We start from the raw sequence: 17,980 nt of genomic DNA on the forward strand, positions 1-17,980 counted from the left end.
AGGTCGGGTGGTAGCAGAGAGCTGAGTGGCAAGAAGGGGTCAGATTCTGGACACGCACTGCAGGCAGACCCAGGACTTCCCGGTGGAGTCCTCATGACGTGGTGAGGCGGTGACTGCGGTCAGGAACCCAGGGTGCTCAGGAGCTTAGCCTGGAGCTGTGGAGTGAAAATGCCTGTCAGATGCGCAGGCCGGTAGACATATGGCTGCAGGTGGAAATGTGGGGATTGTCAGCGTGTATAATAAGTGGGTTTAAGGTCATAATACTGGAAGCGCTCTCCTAAAGAGCAAGTGTAGACAGAGAAGAGGCCCACAGGCTAAGCCCCAGGTAGAATGGGAGTAAGAAGGCAAACCAGGCGCTGGGGAAGAAACACACTGGGGAGGAAGCCTGACGAGGGTGGCGTCCTGGAGGCCCCAGAGCACAGCCCATCAGAGAGGATACCCTGCTGGCCTGGCTGGGCTCAGCTGATCACAGCCGCCCAGCTCTTGCATCTGCACTTGGCTACAGGGCAGCCAGGTGGCTCTGCTGGCCCTGACTGGGCTCACACACGTGTGCCTGGGGTCCGCAGCTGGAGACTGATCTAGGATGGTCTTGGAGGCAGCTGCGGCACCTCAGCCTTGCTTATGTATCTGACCCCAGCACACCAGCCTGGGCATGGCATTCCCACAGCAGTGACAGAGGGCAACAGTGAGACGAGCCCAGGCACATGAGTTCATTTCAGCCTGCCCTGCCACGTGTCTGCCACTGTCTCATTGGCCAAAGCAAGCCACAGTCACCCAGATTCAAGGGATGGAGAGGGACCCGCCACTGCTGTGCTGGGGAGGGAGGAATTGGAGCCTTAGGGCAGGCCGTGTCCCTCCACAGGGGAGCGGGGAGCAAGTGCACCCCATGTGCTGATGGGCCACATCCTGATGAGAAGGCGCCCCAGCTTTAGGGACATGAAGGTTGCTGGTGGCCTGGAGAGATGAGAACCCAGGCCTGCCTAGAGCAGCTAAAGCGGGACAGGAGTGGGCAGGGCTGGGGCTGCAAGTGCTCCAGCATCCTGAGGGCTACCGCAGGCAGCCGGAAACTGACAGCCACTGGTGACAGTGAGAGAGGAACCAGGGAGAAGCAGGGCTATGTCTAGTGGAGACCCTGGTCCACCAGAGAATGGGAGAGCGGCTGGAGCAATGTCCCTGGGGGGTGTAGTTTGTTTTTGAGACGGAGTCTCACCCTGTTACCCAGGCTGGGGTGCACTGATGTGATCTCGGCTCACTGCAACCTCCGCCTGCATTCAAGCAATTCTCCTGCCTCAGCCTCCTGAGTAGCTGGGATTAGCTAGTGGGGACATGAGATGCGCCACCACGCCCAGCTAATTTTGTGTTTTTAGTAGAGATGGGGTTTCACCAAGCTGGCCAGGCTGGTTTTGAACTCCTGACCTCAAGTGATCCACCTGCCTCTGCCTCCCAAAGTGTTGGGATTACAGGCGTGAGACACTGTGCCCAGCTTCACGAGTGTTGTTTAAATAGAAGGGAAGAAACCAGGAACAACCCGAATGTCCAGAAGACTCGGGGAATCAGAAGAAAGGTCCCGCGTTTACATCCAGCAGGGGGATGGGATGAGCTCCCTGTCCCCATGCAGACGGTCCCACAGGTGGTCCTGAAGGAAGGAAGCTGGCTGCCCAGGCGGTCAGGCCTGCGTGAGCCCCGCGTTCTTCAGGGTGAGTGCATGTGGCGTGGCTCAGGAAGAACAGGGATGAAGAGAGTGGGGACCCCACAAGGAACCACGGGCAGCAGGCTGGCGGGGAGCCCGCGGGGCCTGGCGCCTTCTGTCTTCTGGCCTGGAATGTAATCACGTGGGCACGCTGCTTCTTACCCTTGCATTTGTGTGCACGCTCTGCTGTGCTCAGAGACCCTGACGCCAAGAGCCCTGTGTGGCTGGGTGGGGACGTGAGATGAGGCTCCCGCTGTGCTCAGAGACCCTGACGCCAAGAGCCCTGTGTGGCTGGGTGGGGACGTGAGATGAGGCTCCCGCTGTGCTCAGAGACGCTGACGCCAAGGGCCCTGTGTGGCTGGGTGGGGACGTGAGATGTAGGCTCGCCTGGTGACAGGACTTGGTGCTTGCTGAGTTGTGCCCCGCACAGATCACAGAGGGTATCATGACATATCCGAAGGGAGGTGCCCAGGTGAGGGAGCCGTTCTTCTGCAGCTCCTGCTGGTGCAGCCACCCCTCATTTTCAGCTTGCACAGCGAGTCCTTTGGGTCTGGGGCAGCGCACCAGGCCCATCTTACCTGATTAACACTGATGCCTCCTCCGCTGCAGGCGTGGAAAGCTCACCTGATGGGCCCCGCCGGCTGCACCATGAACCTGCGCAAGACACACATTCTGCAGAAGGCCCCGGCACTGCAGCCAGGTGAGGGCCAGCGGCACTGAGCGGGTGGAGTCTGCATCCCTCCATTTTGACTTATTCAAACGACCATCCCCAGCCAGGGCAACATGGCTTTAAAAGCAAAAAAACATCCCTTTAAATATCCCTTTAAAAGCAAAAAAAAAAAAAAAAAAAAAAAAAGGCATCCCAGCCTCTCTTCATGTTCTGGTTCCTTAGTAAACAGGCTAATAATCATAACTGCGTGACCAAAATCCTTCACCTGCAAACGGGCTGTGCAGTGCGAAGGCTCCGCAGCTGGCCTAGGATTCACACTCCAGTCCTCCGCTCTTTCTACATCACTGACGCGAGTGTTTAGAATCAGGAAGCTGGCCAGGCACGGTGGCTCACACCTATAATCCCAGCACTTTGGGAGCCAAGCCAGGCAGATCACTTGAGGTCAAGAGTTCGAGACCAGCCTCGTCAGCATGGTGAAACCCTATAAAAAATTGGCCGGGCACAGTGGCGGGCACCCAGCTACTCAGGAGGCTGAAGCAGGAGAATTGCTTGAACCCAGGAGGTGAAGGTTGTGGTGAGCCAGTATGGCACCACTGCCCCCCAGCCTGGATGACAGAGTAAGACTCTGTCTCAAAAAAAAGGAAACTGAAGAGTAGACCCCAGCAGCCTCAGGCCTGGCTCCTGTCGCCGGGTGACGGCCATCAGCATGGATGTTGTTGCTGGGTGTCTGACCACTCCCAGCCGCTCACACTGTGGCCGCAGGTTCTGCACCTGGTCCATGGGTAGGAGCGCCCTCCTAATGTGGGTCCTGTGCTTGCTCTGCAGGGAAAAACTCAGCTGTGGCTGCATCAGGCCCCTCGGGGTCAAAGGCCGGAAGCAAGATCCCCACCCCAAAGGGCGGGCTGAGCAAGAGCTCCAGCAGGACGCATGCCAGGCGCTGACGCGGTGCTTGGGCTCCTTTGTCTCTGTAAGGGACGGAGCAGGTCTCCTGATTCTACACCATTTCTCCAGAACTCTCTGGCCTTGGTGACCCCATGCTCTGGTTGCTGTCCCCGGCTCCCAGCCATGTACGCCTCTTACATGTCTGTGCCGTCAGCTCTCGTGCAAACGATATGTATGGAACTAACCAAAGATCCTGTGTGCAGCGCCAGGACCTGGCCGCACTGTACGTTAAGCCTTCGTAAGGGTTGTCTCAGGCCTGCCTTAGAATCAGAAGAGGAGGCGTCCTGTTTGGAGAGAGCCAGAGAGCACCGCCTGGGGGCGCTAGCGCAAGGCCCCGGTCAGCACGGGCACGGTCCCGCTTTGCTTAGTGCTTGGAGTGATTTCCATAAAACATTCACCGGAAACCTTTTGCACATCGGTCTCTGCCACACGCAGTAGAATTTCCGCAGGGCTGTGGCTCGGCCAGCAGTGGTTCCAGGAGAGTGGCGGTGTGCACAGGCCTCCAGCCGTGCCTTCTCCCTGCAGGCCCCATCCGCTAGGCCTGCTGCCCAGTGCACTCAGCCCCGGGCAGCAGAACTCACGCTCCCACTACAGCAAGAAATAAAGGCAAAAGAGAACATCTTTTTTTAAATTGTAGTTTTTTTGAGAATTGGTCCCACCTCAGCGCGCACCTTGCTGGATGCTTCTCCAGTAGTGCTGCCTCTGTGTGAGGCATCCGCTCGCTGCTGGAACTGAGGTAGACACAGGTGTGGGCCCCTCCCGTGCCTGTGCTCAGAGGCACTTCACATTCTCCACACTTTGGAATTCCTGAAGACGTGGAGGAAGTCACTGTTAAAGGAATTTCCACCTGATCACCCTGTGTTCACAGCAGGCAGAAGCCCGCTGGTGTGGGCCTCCCACCCCTTCCACATCCATGTTGTGATTGGACCCGTAAGTTTACTTTCTTCAAACGGTTCATAGGATGTTTAAAACACCAACACATTGCTTAAAATGATGAAATCAACCCTCAAAAAACAGTCTCCTAACTCACCCCCTCCTGTAGGAGTGAGCTGGGGGTTTCATCCATAGCTTTGGTTGGGCCTGTGTCACATCCAGGCAGCCATGTGGAGGGAGTCAGGGTCTGTCTGGAAGAGTCCACACTCTCCCTGCCCCAGCCTGTGCTCCCAGGGGCCTAGGCTACCATGGACTGAAGGGCAGTCCCCTCCCACCCGGTGCCCAGGGCTTCTGCTTGCCTCACGGGTGTTGCATGGGCAAACTTCGAAAATGATAGTTAGAAAGGTTTGGGTTGATGCAGTTTGTATAAATGCAATGAGTCTATAAATATGTTTTAGTTGCCAATCGTGTGAAACAACAAAATGTCTAAAAACTAATCCCTGTTTGAACAATGTACTCCCTGGCCTGGATACATTAATAACCATGAATTTGCATGAATTAATCTCCATGTTTGGTAAACTAATACCTCTGGTTGACTCAGAATACTGAGTAAGATACAAGACCTACCAATAACCTTTCAGAATATGCTGTGCTTGGCTGGGCGCGGTGACTCAAGCCTATAATCCCAGTACTTTGGGAGGCTAAGGTGGGCAGATCACAAGGTCAGGAGATCGAGACCATCCTGGCTAACACAGTGAAACCCCGTCTCTACTAAAAATAAATAAATAAATACAAAAAATTAGCCAGGCTTGGTGGTGGGCATCTGTAGTCCCAGGTACTCGGAAGACTGAGGCAGGAGAATGGTATGAACCCGGGAGGCGGAGCTTGCAGTGAACTGAGATTGTGCCACTGCACTCCATCCTGGATGACAGAGCAAGACTCCGTCTCAAAAATATATATATAATCTGCTAAATGTTGTTTATCTGTTTGTTTGAGATGGAGTCTCACTCTGTCGCCTGGGCTGGAGTACAATGGCACGATCTGGGCTCACAGCAACCTCCACCTCCCGGGTTCAAGCAGTTCTCCTGCCTCAGCCTCCCGAGTAGCTGGGATTACAGGTGCATGCCCCCATGCTCGGCTAATTTTTTGTATATTTAGTGGAGATGTATATTTAGCCACGATGTTGGCCAGGCTGGTCTCGAACTCCTGACCTCGTGATCCGCCCACCTCGGCCTCCCAAAGTGCTGGGATTATAGGCGTGAGCCACCATGCCCGAGTTAAATGTGTTTGAAGTATAAGGAGAGACGAGGGCAGGCGCGGTGGCTGCTTGGTGAAACCCCATCTCTACTAAAAATACAAAAATTAACCAGGCGTGGTGGCACATGCCTGTAATCCCAGCTACTTGGGAGGCTGAGGCAGGAGAATCGCTTGAACCCAGGAGGCGGAGGTTGCAGTGAGCCGAGATCATGCCACTATACTCCTGCTCAGGGAACAGAGCAAGACTCCATCTCAAAAAATAAAAAGTATAAGGAGAGAAATACTTTAAAGTTTATTAGACAAAACAGAGTATAGATGCCGAGATGTCTGTAAAATGATTTTTCTGGTTTCAAAGAGATGTTGGCCATTATTTTCTAATCAATTTTTAAAATACAGACAAAACATTTCTTTAAACAGAACAAGAATGAGAAAAGTTAACCAAGGAATTATTCTTTTCTCACCAATCAAAACTTCTAAGAAAAAAATATATATACACACATATATACTTTCTCTATATATTGTAACTTAAAGAAAATATTTATAAAAAGACTTCATTTTTAGTGATTGACAAGCAAACTTGGGTTCATTTAAAACAGGTTCCTCTTTTGTTATTTACAGAAGAATCATGGGATTTTTTTTTTTTTTTTTTTTTTTTTTTTTGCGGGCTGGGGGTTTGAGACAGAGTCTCACTCTATTGCCCAGGCTGAAGTGCAGTGACGTGATCTTGGCCCCCTGCAACCTCCGCCTCCCGGGTTCAAGTGATTCTCCTGCCTCAGCCTCCCGAGTAGCTGGGACTACAAGCGCCCACCACCACGCCCAGCTAATTTTTTTGTATTTTTAGTAGAGACAGGGTTTTACCATATTGGCCAGGCTCGTCTCGAACTCCTGACCTTGTGATCCACCCACCTCGGCCTCCCAAAGTGCTGGGATTACAGGCGTGTGCCACTGCGCCCAGCCCAATCCTGTGTTTTTTGTTGAAATGATTCTACCAGTGATTAGTGGCTACTGAGAGTTTTACAGGGTTATACATTGTTAAGGGACCAAGAATCAAATACAAAAAATGTAAAAGGAACTGTAAAATCCCTTGGTCATTCATAAATAAATGTCTAAATTAGGAATACTAATTAATAATTGAATTTTCACTCATGAATATGTTCTGAATATTTAATATTTATTTCTATTATTTCTGTTAAGGTATTCCATTAAATCTAATTTAAAAGAATTGTATATATAAATTAGAATTAGAATACAAATGTAAATACTTTTAATGAAATTTTGCAACTTTTTAATATTTTAACATAGTTTTCTATTTATCTTTATTTCAAGTACCAGAATTACAAAATATCTAAGTAATATATTTTTGTTGTTGTTTTAGGACTTAAGGGTTAATTCACCCTTAGTATATTAATATAATAAAAAGATCACTAAATGTTTTGTCACTTTATTTCAACATTACAATTAAAAAGCAATTTGTCAATTACCTTTACTTTAATAAACATGCAAGTGTAGCCCAGCCCTGAAACCTTAGAAAGCACATTGAAAATCGCTGAAAAAAGACACAGCAAATACGAAGTTGCCCTGAGGGTTTGGTCCCTAGAATAAGTTATTTGTCAAAACAAGTTCACTGCTGAAGAAACTGGCTGATTTGAAGCCACGTGGAGATGAGAGAAAATGACCAGTTTCGTCCTGTGGAATACATTCCGAATGTCCTGTGTGTTCTCTGACTGTGCCCAGGAGAAGATTATACTTTCTAGTCTCTTCACGGGTTTTCCCCCCTTTGAACGGGATTTTACCAGCCCTCAAGGCTGTTTTGCTTTTCAACTAAGCACTGTACCATGGTCACCCACCTACTGCCCAGGAAAGCCGGGGGTAGTGGCTGTGGCACCCTCGATTGGAAAGCTGGGTGGGCTGAGCTGTGGGAGGAAGGTCATGGCCAGGGCTTAGGCTGTGAGCCAACCCTGTGGAGAGGTGTGGCCTTAGACCACCCAGCAGGATGGAGGCGGGTCTGCGGAATCCTCACCTCAACCATGCAAGGCCGGTGTTGTCATCCCCAACAACAGAGCAGAGGCAGCTGCCAGGCACACACAGCCACAGCTGCAGGGCAAAGCTGCCCCTGCTGCCCTCTGACTGCAGAGAGGAAGGTGCTGGTCCAGAGGAACCTTGGCACTGTCTGGTTCTTGAAAATAGTATGGGGGATCCTGACTCCACTGATGTGTTTGACCACACCTTGCCTCTGCCTCAGTTTCCTCACCTGTAAAACGGAACTGAGGGTCCCTTTGCTGTGCACTGAAAAGGACACACACTCTAGGCACTTTCCAGCCCTCTGCACAGCTGGCCTCAGGGTGTCAGGCACCTGCCCCTAAATGGGGAGCACTTCTGAGTGTCAGCTGAGGTGAGGTCCAGCTGGCAGAGGGCAGTGGGCAGCCCAAAGGCAGGGGAGCCCCCACTGCCCACCCACCCAGCTGCAAACTCCCACCAGAGCATCTTCCAAACTCTGGTGTTCCTGGGGCATCCCTGCTTCCTAAGAATGAAGCCCTGGAGCAGGGCCAGGCAGGGGGAGGGAGGGAAATCTCTCACCCTAGGAACTTTTTGTGTGTGTGTGTGACGGAATCTCACTCTGTCACCCAGGCTGGAGTGCAGTGGCACAATCTCGGCTCACTGCAACCTCCGCCTCCAGGGTTCAAAGGATTCTCCTGCCTCAGCCTCCCGAGTAGCTGGGACTACAGGCATGTGCCACCATACCCGGCTAATTTTTGTATTTTTAGTAGAGACAGGGTTTCACTATATTGGCCAGGCTGGTCTCGAACTCCCAACCTCAGGCGATCCACCTGCCTTGGCCTCCCAAAGTGCTGGGATTGCAGGCATGAGCCACTATGCCTGGCTTGGAACTTTTTCTTTTAATTCCAAAGACAGGGTCTCACTCCGTTGCCCAGGCTGGAGTGCAGTGGAGCTGCCATGACTCACTGCAGTCTCCAACTCCTGGGCTCAAGCCATCTTCCCACCTCAGTCTCCTGAATAGCTGGGACTACAGGCACAAGCCACCACCCCCAACTAATTTTTGTGTGTGTGTATATATATGTGTGTGTGTGTGTGTATATATATGTGTGTATATATATGTGTATATATGTGTATATGTGTGTGTGTGTATATATACATATATATAGATATATATATTAGAGGTGGGGGTCTCGCCATGTTGCCCAGGCCCCCCATAAACTTTGATCACCAACATCAGTGTCCTCAGGAGCCCGTTTGCCTCTGTAATGTGGATTTCACACCTCCTGTGTTGTGGCAGACTGCTGTTACTACTTGAGACCGTCATCATGAGACTGAAGGAAGGGGGACGAACATAGAAATGAAAACTTAAAACAAAAGTGACTATTTTAAAGGAAGGGTAACACGGGGAAGAAGGAGAGAGCTCCCTGCTTCTAGTGAGCAAAGGCACCGCCTGCCCGAGCTTCCACAGCCCTTCATATTTATTGGGTAGCAAGAGCAGGGAGGAGGAGGTAACAACTGGTCAGCTGCTTAATTGATCACAGGTTCATATTGTTACTAACAGGCTTCAGATGTACCTAATCACGGGAAACACTGCGATTGAGGCGTCGCTGCCCTTGGCATTCCTTCTGGGCGGCAGACGCAGTTTGTCAGTTTGCCAACATTCTGCATTTATGAGAAACAGTTTGCCGTTTACTCATATCACCTCCAGTGCTATACTGAGTTGATCGTGACCCTCACTCTTTCAGCCTGCAACAGTGTGCTACTCTAGGTAGCAGCATCAGGCAGCACTCTGTTGCCTGGTGCTGGGGGGTGAATGTGCCCCACAAATTCACAGGCTGGAAACTCACTGCCAGGTGCAACAGTATAGGCAGGTGGGGCCTGACAGTAGGTGCCGCCCTCATGGTTGGATTTGTACAACCATAAAAGGACCTGGGGCCAGACACAGTGGCTCACACCTATAAACCCAGCCCTTTGGGAGACCGAAATGAGAGGATCACTGGCATCCAGGAGTTCAAGACCAACCTGGGCAACATAGTGAGACCCTATCTCTACAAAAAATAAAAAATTAGCTGGGCATGGTGGTATGGGCCTGTAGTCCCACCTATTTGGGTAGCAGAGGCAGGAGGATCACGTGAGCCCTGGAGGTCGAGGCTGAAGTGGGCCGTGATCATGTCAGTGCACTCAGCCTGGGTGAAAGAGTGAGACCCTGTCTCAAAACAAAAAAAAAGTAGGCCGGGCACGGTGGCTCACGCCTGTAATCCCAGCACTTTGGGAGGCTGAGGTGGGCAGATCACCTGAGGTCGGGAGTTCGAGACTAGCCTGACCAACATGGAGAAACCCCATCTCTACTAAAAATACAAAATTAGTCGGGTGTGGTGGCGCGTGCCTATAATCCCAGCTACTTGGGAGGCTGAGGCAGGAGAATCGCCCAAGAGGCGGAGGTTGCAGTGAGTCGCGATCATGCCATTGCACTCCAGCCTGGGCAACAAGAGTGAAACTCCATCTCAAAAAAAAAAAAAAGTGGGTGGGGGGTCTTGGGCGTGGGATCCCCCTCTGCCTTCCCCCTGTGAGGACACAGCCTGCCCTCCCCCTCTCCCTCCAGAGGATGCTGGGACTCCCAGCCTCCACGGCTGTTAGAAAGAAACCTCTGCTTTCTGTAAATTACCCTGTCTCCAGTATTTTGTTATAACAAGCAGACTAAGACACCTGATCCTCTTTTTTTTTTATTGTTTGAGATAAGGTCTCTCTCTGTCATCCAGACTGGAGTGCAGTGGTGTGATCTCAGCGCATTGCAACCTTCAACCTCCTGGGCTCAACTGATCCTCCTGCCTCAGCCTCCTGTGTAGCTGGAACTACAGGCACGTGCCACCACACCCAGCTAACGTTTACACTTTTGTACCGGGGAATCTCACTATGTTACCCAGGCTGGTCTGGAACTCCTGAGCTCAACTGATGCCCCCACCTCAGCCTCCCAACATGCTGGCATTACAGGCATGAGCCACCACACCCCGAGTGGTCCTGTTTAAAATGCATCCAATGGCCAGGCGTGGTGGCTCACGCCTGTAATCCCAGCACTTTGGGAGGCCAAGGCAGGCAGATTACTTGAGGTCAGGAGTTCAAGACCAGTCTGGGCAACATGGTGAAACCCTGTCTCTACTAAAAATACAAAAATTAGTTGGGTGTGGTGGTGGGTGTCAGTAATCCCAGCTAGTTGGAGGCTGAGGCAGGAGAATCACTTGAACCCAGGAGGCGGAGGTTGCAATGAGCCGGGATTGCGCCACTGCACTCCAGCCTGGATGACAGAGCGAGACTCCATCTCAAAAAAGAAAATATGTGTCCAGTGCTGGGAGTTGCCCCATAAGAAGCGAGTGCCTGGTGCTCAGTGGAGGCACTCAAGCTAAGGGTGCCCTGTCCCTGACCCTAGCCACCCTGACTTTGGTTTCTCAGCTGTCTCCTCAACTCTGGGAGTCTGCTGGGCTCTGCCACCCAGGCTGGAGAGCAGTGGTGAGTTTGATATGGTTTGGATCTGTGTCCCTGCCTTCATCTCATAATGAAATGTAATCCTCAATGTTGGAGGAAGGGTCTGGTGGGAGGTGACTGGATCATAAGGGCAGATTTCTCATGAAGAGGTTAGCACCGTACCCTTGGTCCTGCCCTGATGATAGAGAGTTATCATGAGATTTTGAAATACACTTTCATGGTTGTTTAAAAGTGTATGGCACCTCCCCCTTACTCTCTAGCTCCTGCTTTGCCTCTGCCCTGAGTAAAAGCTCCCTGAGGCCTCCCCAAGAAGATGCTCATGGCCATACTTCCTTCACAGCCTGCAGAACCTTGAGCCAATCAAACCTCTTTATAAATTACCCAGTCTCAGCCAGGCGCAGTGACTCACACCTGTAATCCCAGAACTTTGGGAGGCTGAGGCGGGCAGATCACGAGGTCAGGAAATCGAGACCATCCTGGCTAACATGGTGAAACCCCGTTTCTAAAAAAACTACAAAAAAAAATTCACCAGGTGTGGTGGCGGGCACCTGTAGTACCAGCTACTCAGGAGGCTGAGGCAGGAGAATGGCATGAACCCGGGAGGCAGAGGTTGCAGTGAGCCGAGATCGCACCACTGCACTCCAGCCTGGGCAACAGAGCAAGACTCCGTCTCAAATAAATAAATAAATAAATAAATAACACAGTCTCAAGTAATTGCCCTTTACAAACCTTATCACAACCTACACTGACCATCTACAACATGTTTGATTTTCTGACTTGTCTGATACTTCTGTCTTTTCTAGTCATTTTACTTTAGGATAAGAATTTACCACATAATATCCTTTCTTATATAAAATTATTTTCTTTTCTCCCTATCCTTACCAAAAATACATCTTCATAGCCAAAACTTGTTTTATTACTCTCTCCCCTACTTATTAGTTTCTTTTTATCTTTCTTCATAAATAACTTTTAAACAACTTTTAAATGACATAAAATTATTTGTTCTCTTAATAAGAACACAATTTACAGAATTATATATTAATTAGAATTCCTATTCTTAGTACCTTAAATTTTAGTGAAAACCCAGGAAGCAAGAAATCTTTTTTTTTTTTTCTTTTTTGAGACGGAGTCTCGCTCTGCCGCCCAGCCTGGAGTGCAGTGGCTGGATCTCAGCTCACGACAAGCTCCGCCTCCCGGGTTCACGCCATTCTCCTGCCTCAGCCTCCCGAGTAGCTGGGACTACAGGCGCCCACCACGTCGCCCGGCTAGTTTTTTGTATTTTTTAGTAAAGACAGGGTTTCACCGTGTTAGCCAAGATGGTCTCGATCTCCCGACCTCGTGATCCGCCCATCTCAGCCTCCCAAAGTGCTGGGATTACAGGCTTGAGCCACCGCGCCCGGCCAACAAGAAATCTTGAACTATCAGATATTATTTTGTAAATGAAACCATTCCATAAGTTTTAGAAACACATTTTCCCATAGCACAGTCTTTTCTTAATTGGAAATGACCCAGACATCCAATGAGCATTTATTATTTAATGCAAAGTAATTTTAAGAATTTTTTAAGATGGAGTCTCACTCTGTTGCCCAGGCTGGAGTGCAATGGCGTGATCTCAGCTCACTACAACATCTGCTCCCAGGTTCAAGTGATTCTCCTGCTTCAGCCTCCCGAGTAGCTGGAATTACAGACACGTACCACCACACCCAGCTAATTTTTGTATTTTTAGTAGAGACAGGGTTTCACCATGTTGGCCAGGCTGGTCTCGAACTCCTGACCTCAGGTGATTCACCTGCTGAAGCATCCCAAAGTGCTGGGATTACAGGTGTGAGCCACCACACCTGGACAAGATATTAAATTACACGAAAAGTCCACTTATAAGCATTTATCTCACTTATACGTACTCAGCTTTTTCCAGTTTATCTAGATTACTTCTGAAAACTGAGATATTATACAAAGCTAGTCATGATTTGAAGTTATTTTCCTGTTAACCATTTTTTAAAGACAGGGTCTCACTGTGTTGCCCCAGCTAGAGTGCAATGGCACAGTTACAGCTCACTGCAGCCTCACGGGGCCCAAGTGATCCCACCTCGGGCTCCTGAGTAAGTTGGACTACAGATACGCATTACCACACCCAGTGAATTTTTTAAACTTTTTGTAGCGATGGGGTCTCACTACATTGCCCAGGCTGGTCTTGATTTCTTGGGCTCAAATGACCCTCCTGCCTCAGCTTCCCAAAGTGTTGGGATTACAGGGATAAGCCACCATGTCCAGCCCTTGTTAACCATTTGTAAAGTCTGTGAACATTAGATGTTCACCTAAGTAAGAATTTTAAAATTAAACAAATGGGCATTTTGCCAATAACTCAGAAGATTCAGCTGTTTCCATTGAATCAACAATCTTAGTCTTATTTGTCAAAAAAAAGAAAAACAAAGATTATTCCTGTTTTATCTAGATTTATAGTCTCATAACATTTGCGCCAAACCCTGACAGCTTAAAACATTTAGCAGAAGCAAATGTAAAACTTATTTACCCAGGCAAAAATGTATATTGATGATACTGAAGACATTTTTATTTTTCTTTTACCAATAATTCTAAAGCCAGCTTTTTTTAAAAAGTCAATTTTATAATTTTATTTGATTTATTTGATGATCAGCGATTAGTTCTCATTCACATTGACTGTCTGTAGATTTTTGAAAGTGGTAACAGGTACATACGTAACCAAAGTATGGAACTTATTTGGTGAATCTTCATCTTCATTATGTTTTCTGAACAGCCGCACACGGATTCGGTATGGGACATTCCTTATTTCTTTGGCCCAGACAGCTTTATTGAGCCTGTATCAATGTGCACATCTGGAGTTCCCATCTCCTTCGTGGCAAATTTCCGAATCTCTTTGAGTGCCCGAGGGGCACACTTCTTGAAACCCACTCCATGGATGTGCTTGTGAATGTCGATGGTGTATTCTCGGGTCACCATCTCGTTGATGGCAGAACGGCTCTTTTTCTTCTCGCCACCCTTCTTTGCGGGAGCCATTCTGCCAGGTCCAAGTTTTATTTATTAAAGACTACTAAATTCATGTGAACCTGAAAGGCATTTGGACTTAATTTCTGAGTACTCATCTACTTATAAGCCAATTTGGTAGCCTTCTAGACACAACACATAACATAATACACGCACATATATATAAACACATCTAAACGGGTATACATACACACATATATACATAAACACATCTAAACAGGCATACATACATGCACACAGATCCAATAGCTTTCACCTTGGAACTCCTGCCATGACGCAGCATCACAGACTCACTGACCTATAAAAGAGAGCTGGATCCAAGTTATTTCTGACAAAATTGGAACCTGTTCACATGGTTAGGCTTTGTTTGCCCTAATAGGTAATCCAAGACAACTGTGGACCAAAATTTTGGATAAAGCAATGTTCACGGCAGTTTTGATTTTAAAACCTTTTTTCCTTCAGTTTCAAATAAGTTTCCAATGTTTATATTTTAGCTAGAACTGGCTGAACCGTATAAGAAAAACAAAATTTCCAAGTAACCTTAAAACAGTGAGTTTTATCTCAACACCAGTAACTTAACAGCAGATAAAGGGGAGAAATAGAGAGCTTTAGAAGACTCAAACTCTACAATTGCAGGTTAACCATGTGAGCTCTGAATTTTCCTTATTGTAGTCTGCCCATCGTTTTAAAACATGCACAAAATGGGCCACAATATGTAACCAGCTGGAGTCTCAGATAGTCTAGAAAATAGTTTACATGCTTTTTCCACCAACAAAATTTGACACAGATACAGGAACTACTCTGGAGTTCCAAAGAGGATGACAAAATCAAAGGAAATTCCTGGAACCTGTTTCTCCCCTAGTGATACGGTTTAGCTCTGTGTCCCCACCCAAATCTCATCTTGAATTGTACTCCCATAATTCCCGTGAGTTGTGGGAGGGACAAGGTGGGAGGTAATTTGAATCATGGGGGCAGTTTCCCCCATGATTCTCAAGGTAGTGAATAAGTCTCATGAGATCTGATGGTTTTATCAGGGGTTTCTGCTTTTGCATCTTCTTCATTTTCTCTTGCCACCACCTTGTAAGAAGTGCCTTTCACCTCCCGCCATGATTCTGAGACCTGCCCAGCCATGTAGAACTGTAAGCCCAATTGACAACCAGATGGACCTGGTCTTGGCCATTGCGATGCAGACTGTGCCCAAGCACCCTCGGAGTGGGGTGCAACACTAAACAGAGACACAAACACAAACAGATCCAATGTAGACAGAGCCCTCCAAACAGAGGGGAGACTGCAACAAAGTCCTGAGGTCCTGTCCCAAACCCAGAGAGCACCACGGAGTGACCTGCATTAGGTCCAGATGGCAGAGACCCAGGCGGCACCACAGACTACCAATACTAGCTCTAGACAGCTAGAGCCCCAGATGGCAGACGCAGAGGATTTCCAGGTGCACTTCCGTTCACATCCCACATGCTGCTTCCCTCCCACCAGCAGAGGGGAGGGAAGGGAAAATCCCCAAGACAAAGGCAGTCTCGGCAGCTACTAGGAATTCCCTAAGGTCCTAGCCCCGGGGTCAGCTGACCATGAGCAGTTGGTATTTGCAAGTGGCTGCTGTCCTGCCTGGTAGCGAGCGTGTGTAAGCCCTGGGACTGCTATGTCCAATCTCTGCATCCATTGGAAACCAGGCACACAGGCTGAGCCACTCACAACACAGTGCATCACACAAGGCACCAGATTTGTAAGCTGCTCAAAGACCAAAAACATGAGAAGCGAGGTGTGGTGGAAGGAAAGCAGATTATTTAAAAAAAAATACCAGCAGACAGGACATGGCTGGGCTCATGCCTCCAAGAGACCCTCTGTCTCCTGGTCTGAGAGGTTTTGGAAGGAAAACTTGGTGTGGGAAACATGTAGGGGTGGTGCAGGAGGATGCAGAAGGGTGCAGGGGGGTGCAGGGGGATGCAGAAGGGTACAGGGGGGTGCAGGGGGGTGCAGCGGGGTGCAGAAGGGTTCAGGGGGGTGCACAAGGGTGCAGGGGGTACAGGGGGATGTAGGGCTGCATGTCTTGTTCTGAAGGTGATCTCGAGAAATAGCCTGTCTGAAGGTCCAGTTTAGGCCATCCTGACTTTGGCCCAGTAGTGGTGGGCTCACTGTTCCTAACTCCCCCAGAGCAGTAGGATTCATATCTGGGTCTCTGAGCCTGGTTTGCTTCAAAATTACCCCCTGGAAGTTCTTTTTTGGTGTTTTTTGTTTTTTGTTTTTTGTTTTTTTTTTTTGAGATGGAGCCTCCCTCTGTTGCCCAGGCTGGAGTACAATGGCACAATCTCAGCTCAGTGCAACTTCTGCCTCCTGGGTTGAAGCTCCTGCCTCAGGTTCCAAGTAGCTGGGATTACGGGTGCCCACCACCCCGCCTGGCTAATTTTTGTATTTTTAGTTAAGACAGCATTTCACCATGTTGGCCAGGCTGGTCTCGAACTCCTGACCTCGGGCGATCTGCCTGCCTCAGCCTCCCAAAGTGTTGGGATTACAGGAGTGAGCCACAGCGCCCAGCCTGTAAATGATTTCTGTGTATTTATTTTTTTTATTATCAGAGTTGATTCTCTCCTGGATCAGGAAAAAGGCCCAGCAAAGCAAGGAGACTGCCTTCAGAGTGCAGATTTCCCTCACAATAGACAGCCTTGCAGGACCATTTTAAGATACAGCAAGGAAATAGAATTTGGGGTAAAATATTTCAATTTCTTTATCTGTCACATAATGCTCTACTAGAGGCAGGCTGGAATTTGGTATCATTGCGCCAAAGAGTCATTTGTCAGCCTTTTTTTTTTTTTTTTTTTTTTTGAAATGGAGTCTCGCTCTGTCACCCAGGCTGGAATGCAGTCGTGCAATCCTGGCCCACTGCAACCTCCGCCTCCTGGGTTTAAGCGATTCTCCTGCCTCAGCCTCCTGAGTAGCTTGGATTACAGGCGCCCACCACCACGCCCAGCTAATTTTTATATTTTTAGTAGGGACGGGTTTTCATCATGTTGGTCAGGCTGGTCTCAAACTCCTGACCTCAAGTGATCCACCCGCCTCGGCCTCCCAAAGTGATGGGATTACAGGCATGAGCCACTGGCCTGGCCTGGCTTTGTCAGTCTTCAGGTCTGTGTTGATGTTAACGATGGTCAGGTGGGCCCGAATTCCCACGGGGAGGAGTGTATAATGAGGCATGTCCAACCCCCACCCCCCACATCCGACCCTTCCCCTCATGGCCTGAACTAGTTTTTCAGGTTAACTAGGGAATGCCCTTGGCCCACAGGAGGGGTCCACTTAGGTGGCTGGGGGGCTTAGAATTTTATTTTTTGGCCAGGTGTGGTGACTCACACCTGTAATCCTAGCAATTTGGGAGGCTGAGGCAGGTGGATTGCTTGAGCTCACGGGTTTGAGACTAGCCTGGGCAACATGGCAAAACCCCAGCTCTACAAAAAATACAAAGATTAGCCAGGTGTGGTGGCGCATGCTTATGGTACCAACTATTCAGGGGCGAGGTGGGAGGATCTCTGGAGCCGGGGAAGTCGAGGCTGCAACGAGCTGAGTTGGCACCACTGCACTCCAGCCTGGGTAACAGAGCAAGACCCTGTCTCAATAAACAAACAAACAAACAAACAAACAAATAAATAAGAATTTGGGGTCCGGGTGCAGTGGCTTGTGCCTGTGAGCCTACCACTTTGGGGGGCCGAGGCGGGCAGATCACCTGAGGTCAGGTATTAGAGACCAGCCTGGCCAACACAGCGAAACCCGGCTAATATAAAAATTACATTAACCCAATTATAAAAATTAACCGGGCGGCTGGGCGCAGTGGCTCACGCCTGTAATCCCAGCACTTTGGGAGGCCGAGGCGGGCGGATCACGAGGTCAGGAGATCCAGACCATCCTGGCTAACATGGTGAAACCCCATCTCTACTAAAAACACAAAAAAATTAGCAGGGCATGGTGGCGGGCGCCTGTAGTCCCAGCTACTCGGGAGGCTGAGGCAGGAGAATGGCGTGAACCCGGGAGGCAGAGCTTGCAGTGAGCCG

General features: G+C 49.3%; 1 protein-coding gene and 1 pseudogene across 1 annotated transcript in view; one reads left to right on the plus strand and one right to left on the minus strand.

The window, feature by feature from the left end:
- Positions 1 to 6,861, plus strand: part of CEP104 (centrosomal protein 104) — a 45,499-nt gene extending 38,638 nt beyond the window's left edge. The window contains exons 21-22 of the mRNA XM_007980840.3: positions 2,300 to 2,390; positions 3,186 to 6,861. Of these exons, the coding sequence (XP_007979031.3) occupies positions 2,300 to 2,390; positions 3,186 to 3,301 (207 nt within the window). The 3' untranslated portion in view covers positions 3,302 to 6,861. The remainder of the gene's footprint in view (positions 1 to 2,299; positions 2,391 to 3,185) is intronic.
- A 6,645-nt stretch (positions 6,862 to 13,506) lies between these two features.
- Positions 13,507 to 15,824, minus strand: LOC103225723 (large ribosomal subunit protein eL31-like; annotated as a pseudogene).
- Between the last annotated feature and the right edge of the window lie 2,156 nt (positions 15,825 to 17,980).

This window comes from Chlorocebus sabaeus, chromosome 20 (assembly GCF_047675955.1).
Source record: "Chlorocebus sabaeus isolate Y175 chromosome 20, mChlSab1.0.hap1, whole genome shotgun sequence".
In the NCBI taxonomy this organism is placed as follows: Eukaryota; Metazoa; Chordata; class Mammalia; order Primates; family Cercopithecidae; genus Chlorocebus; species Chlorocebus sabaeus.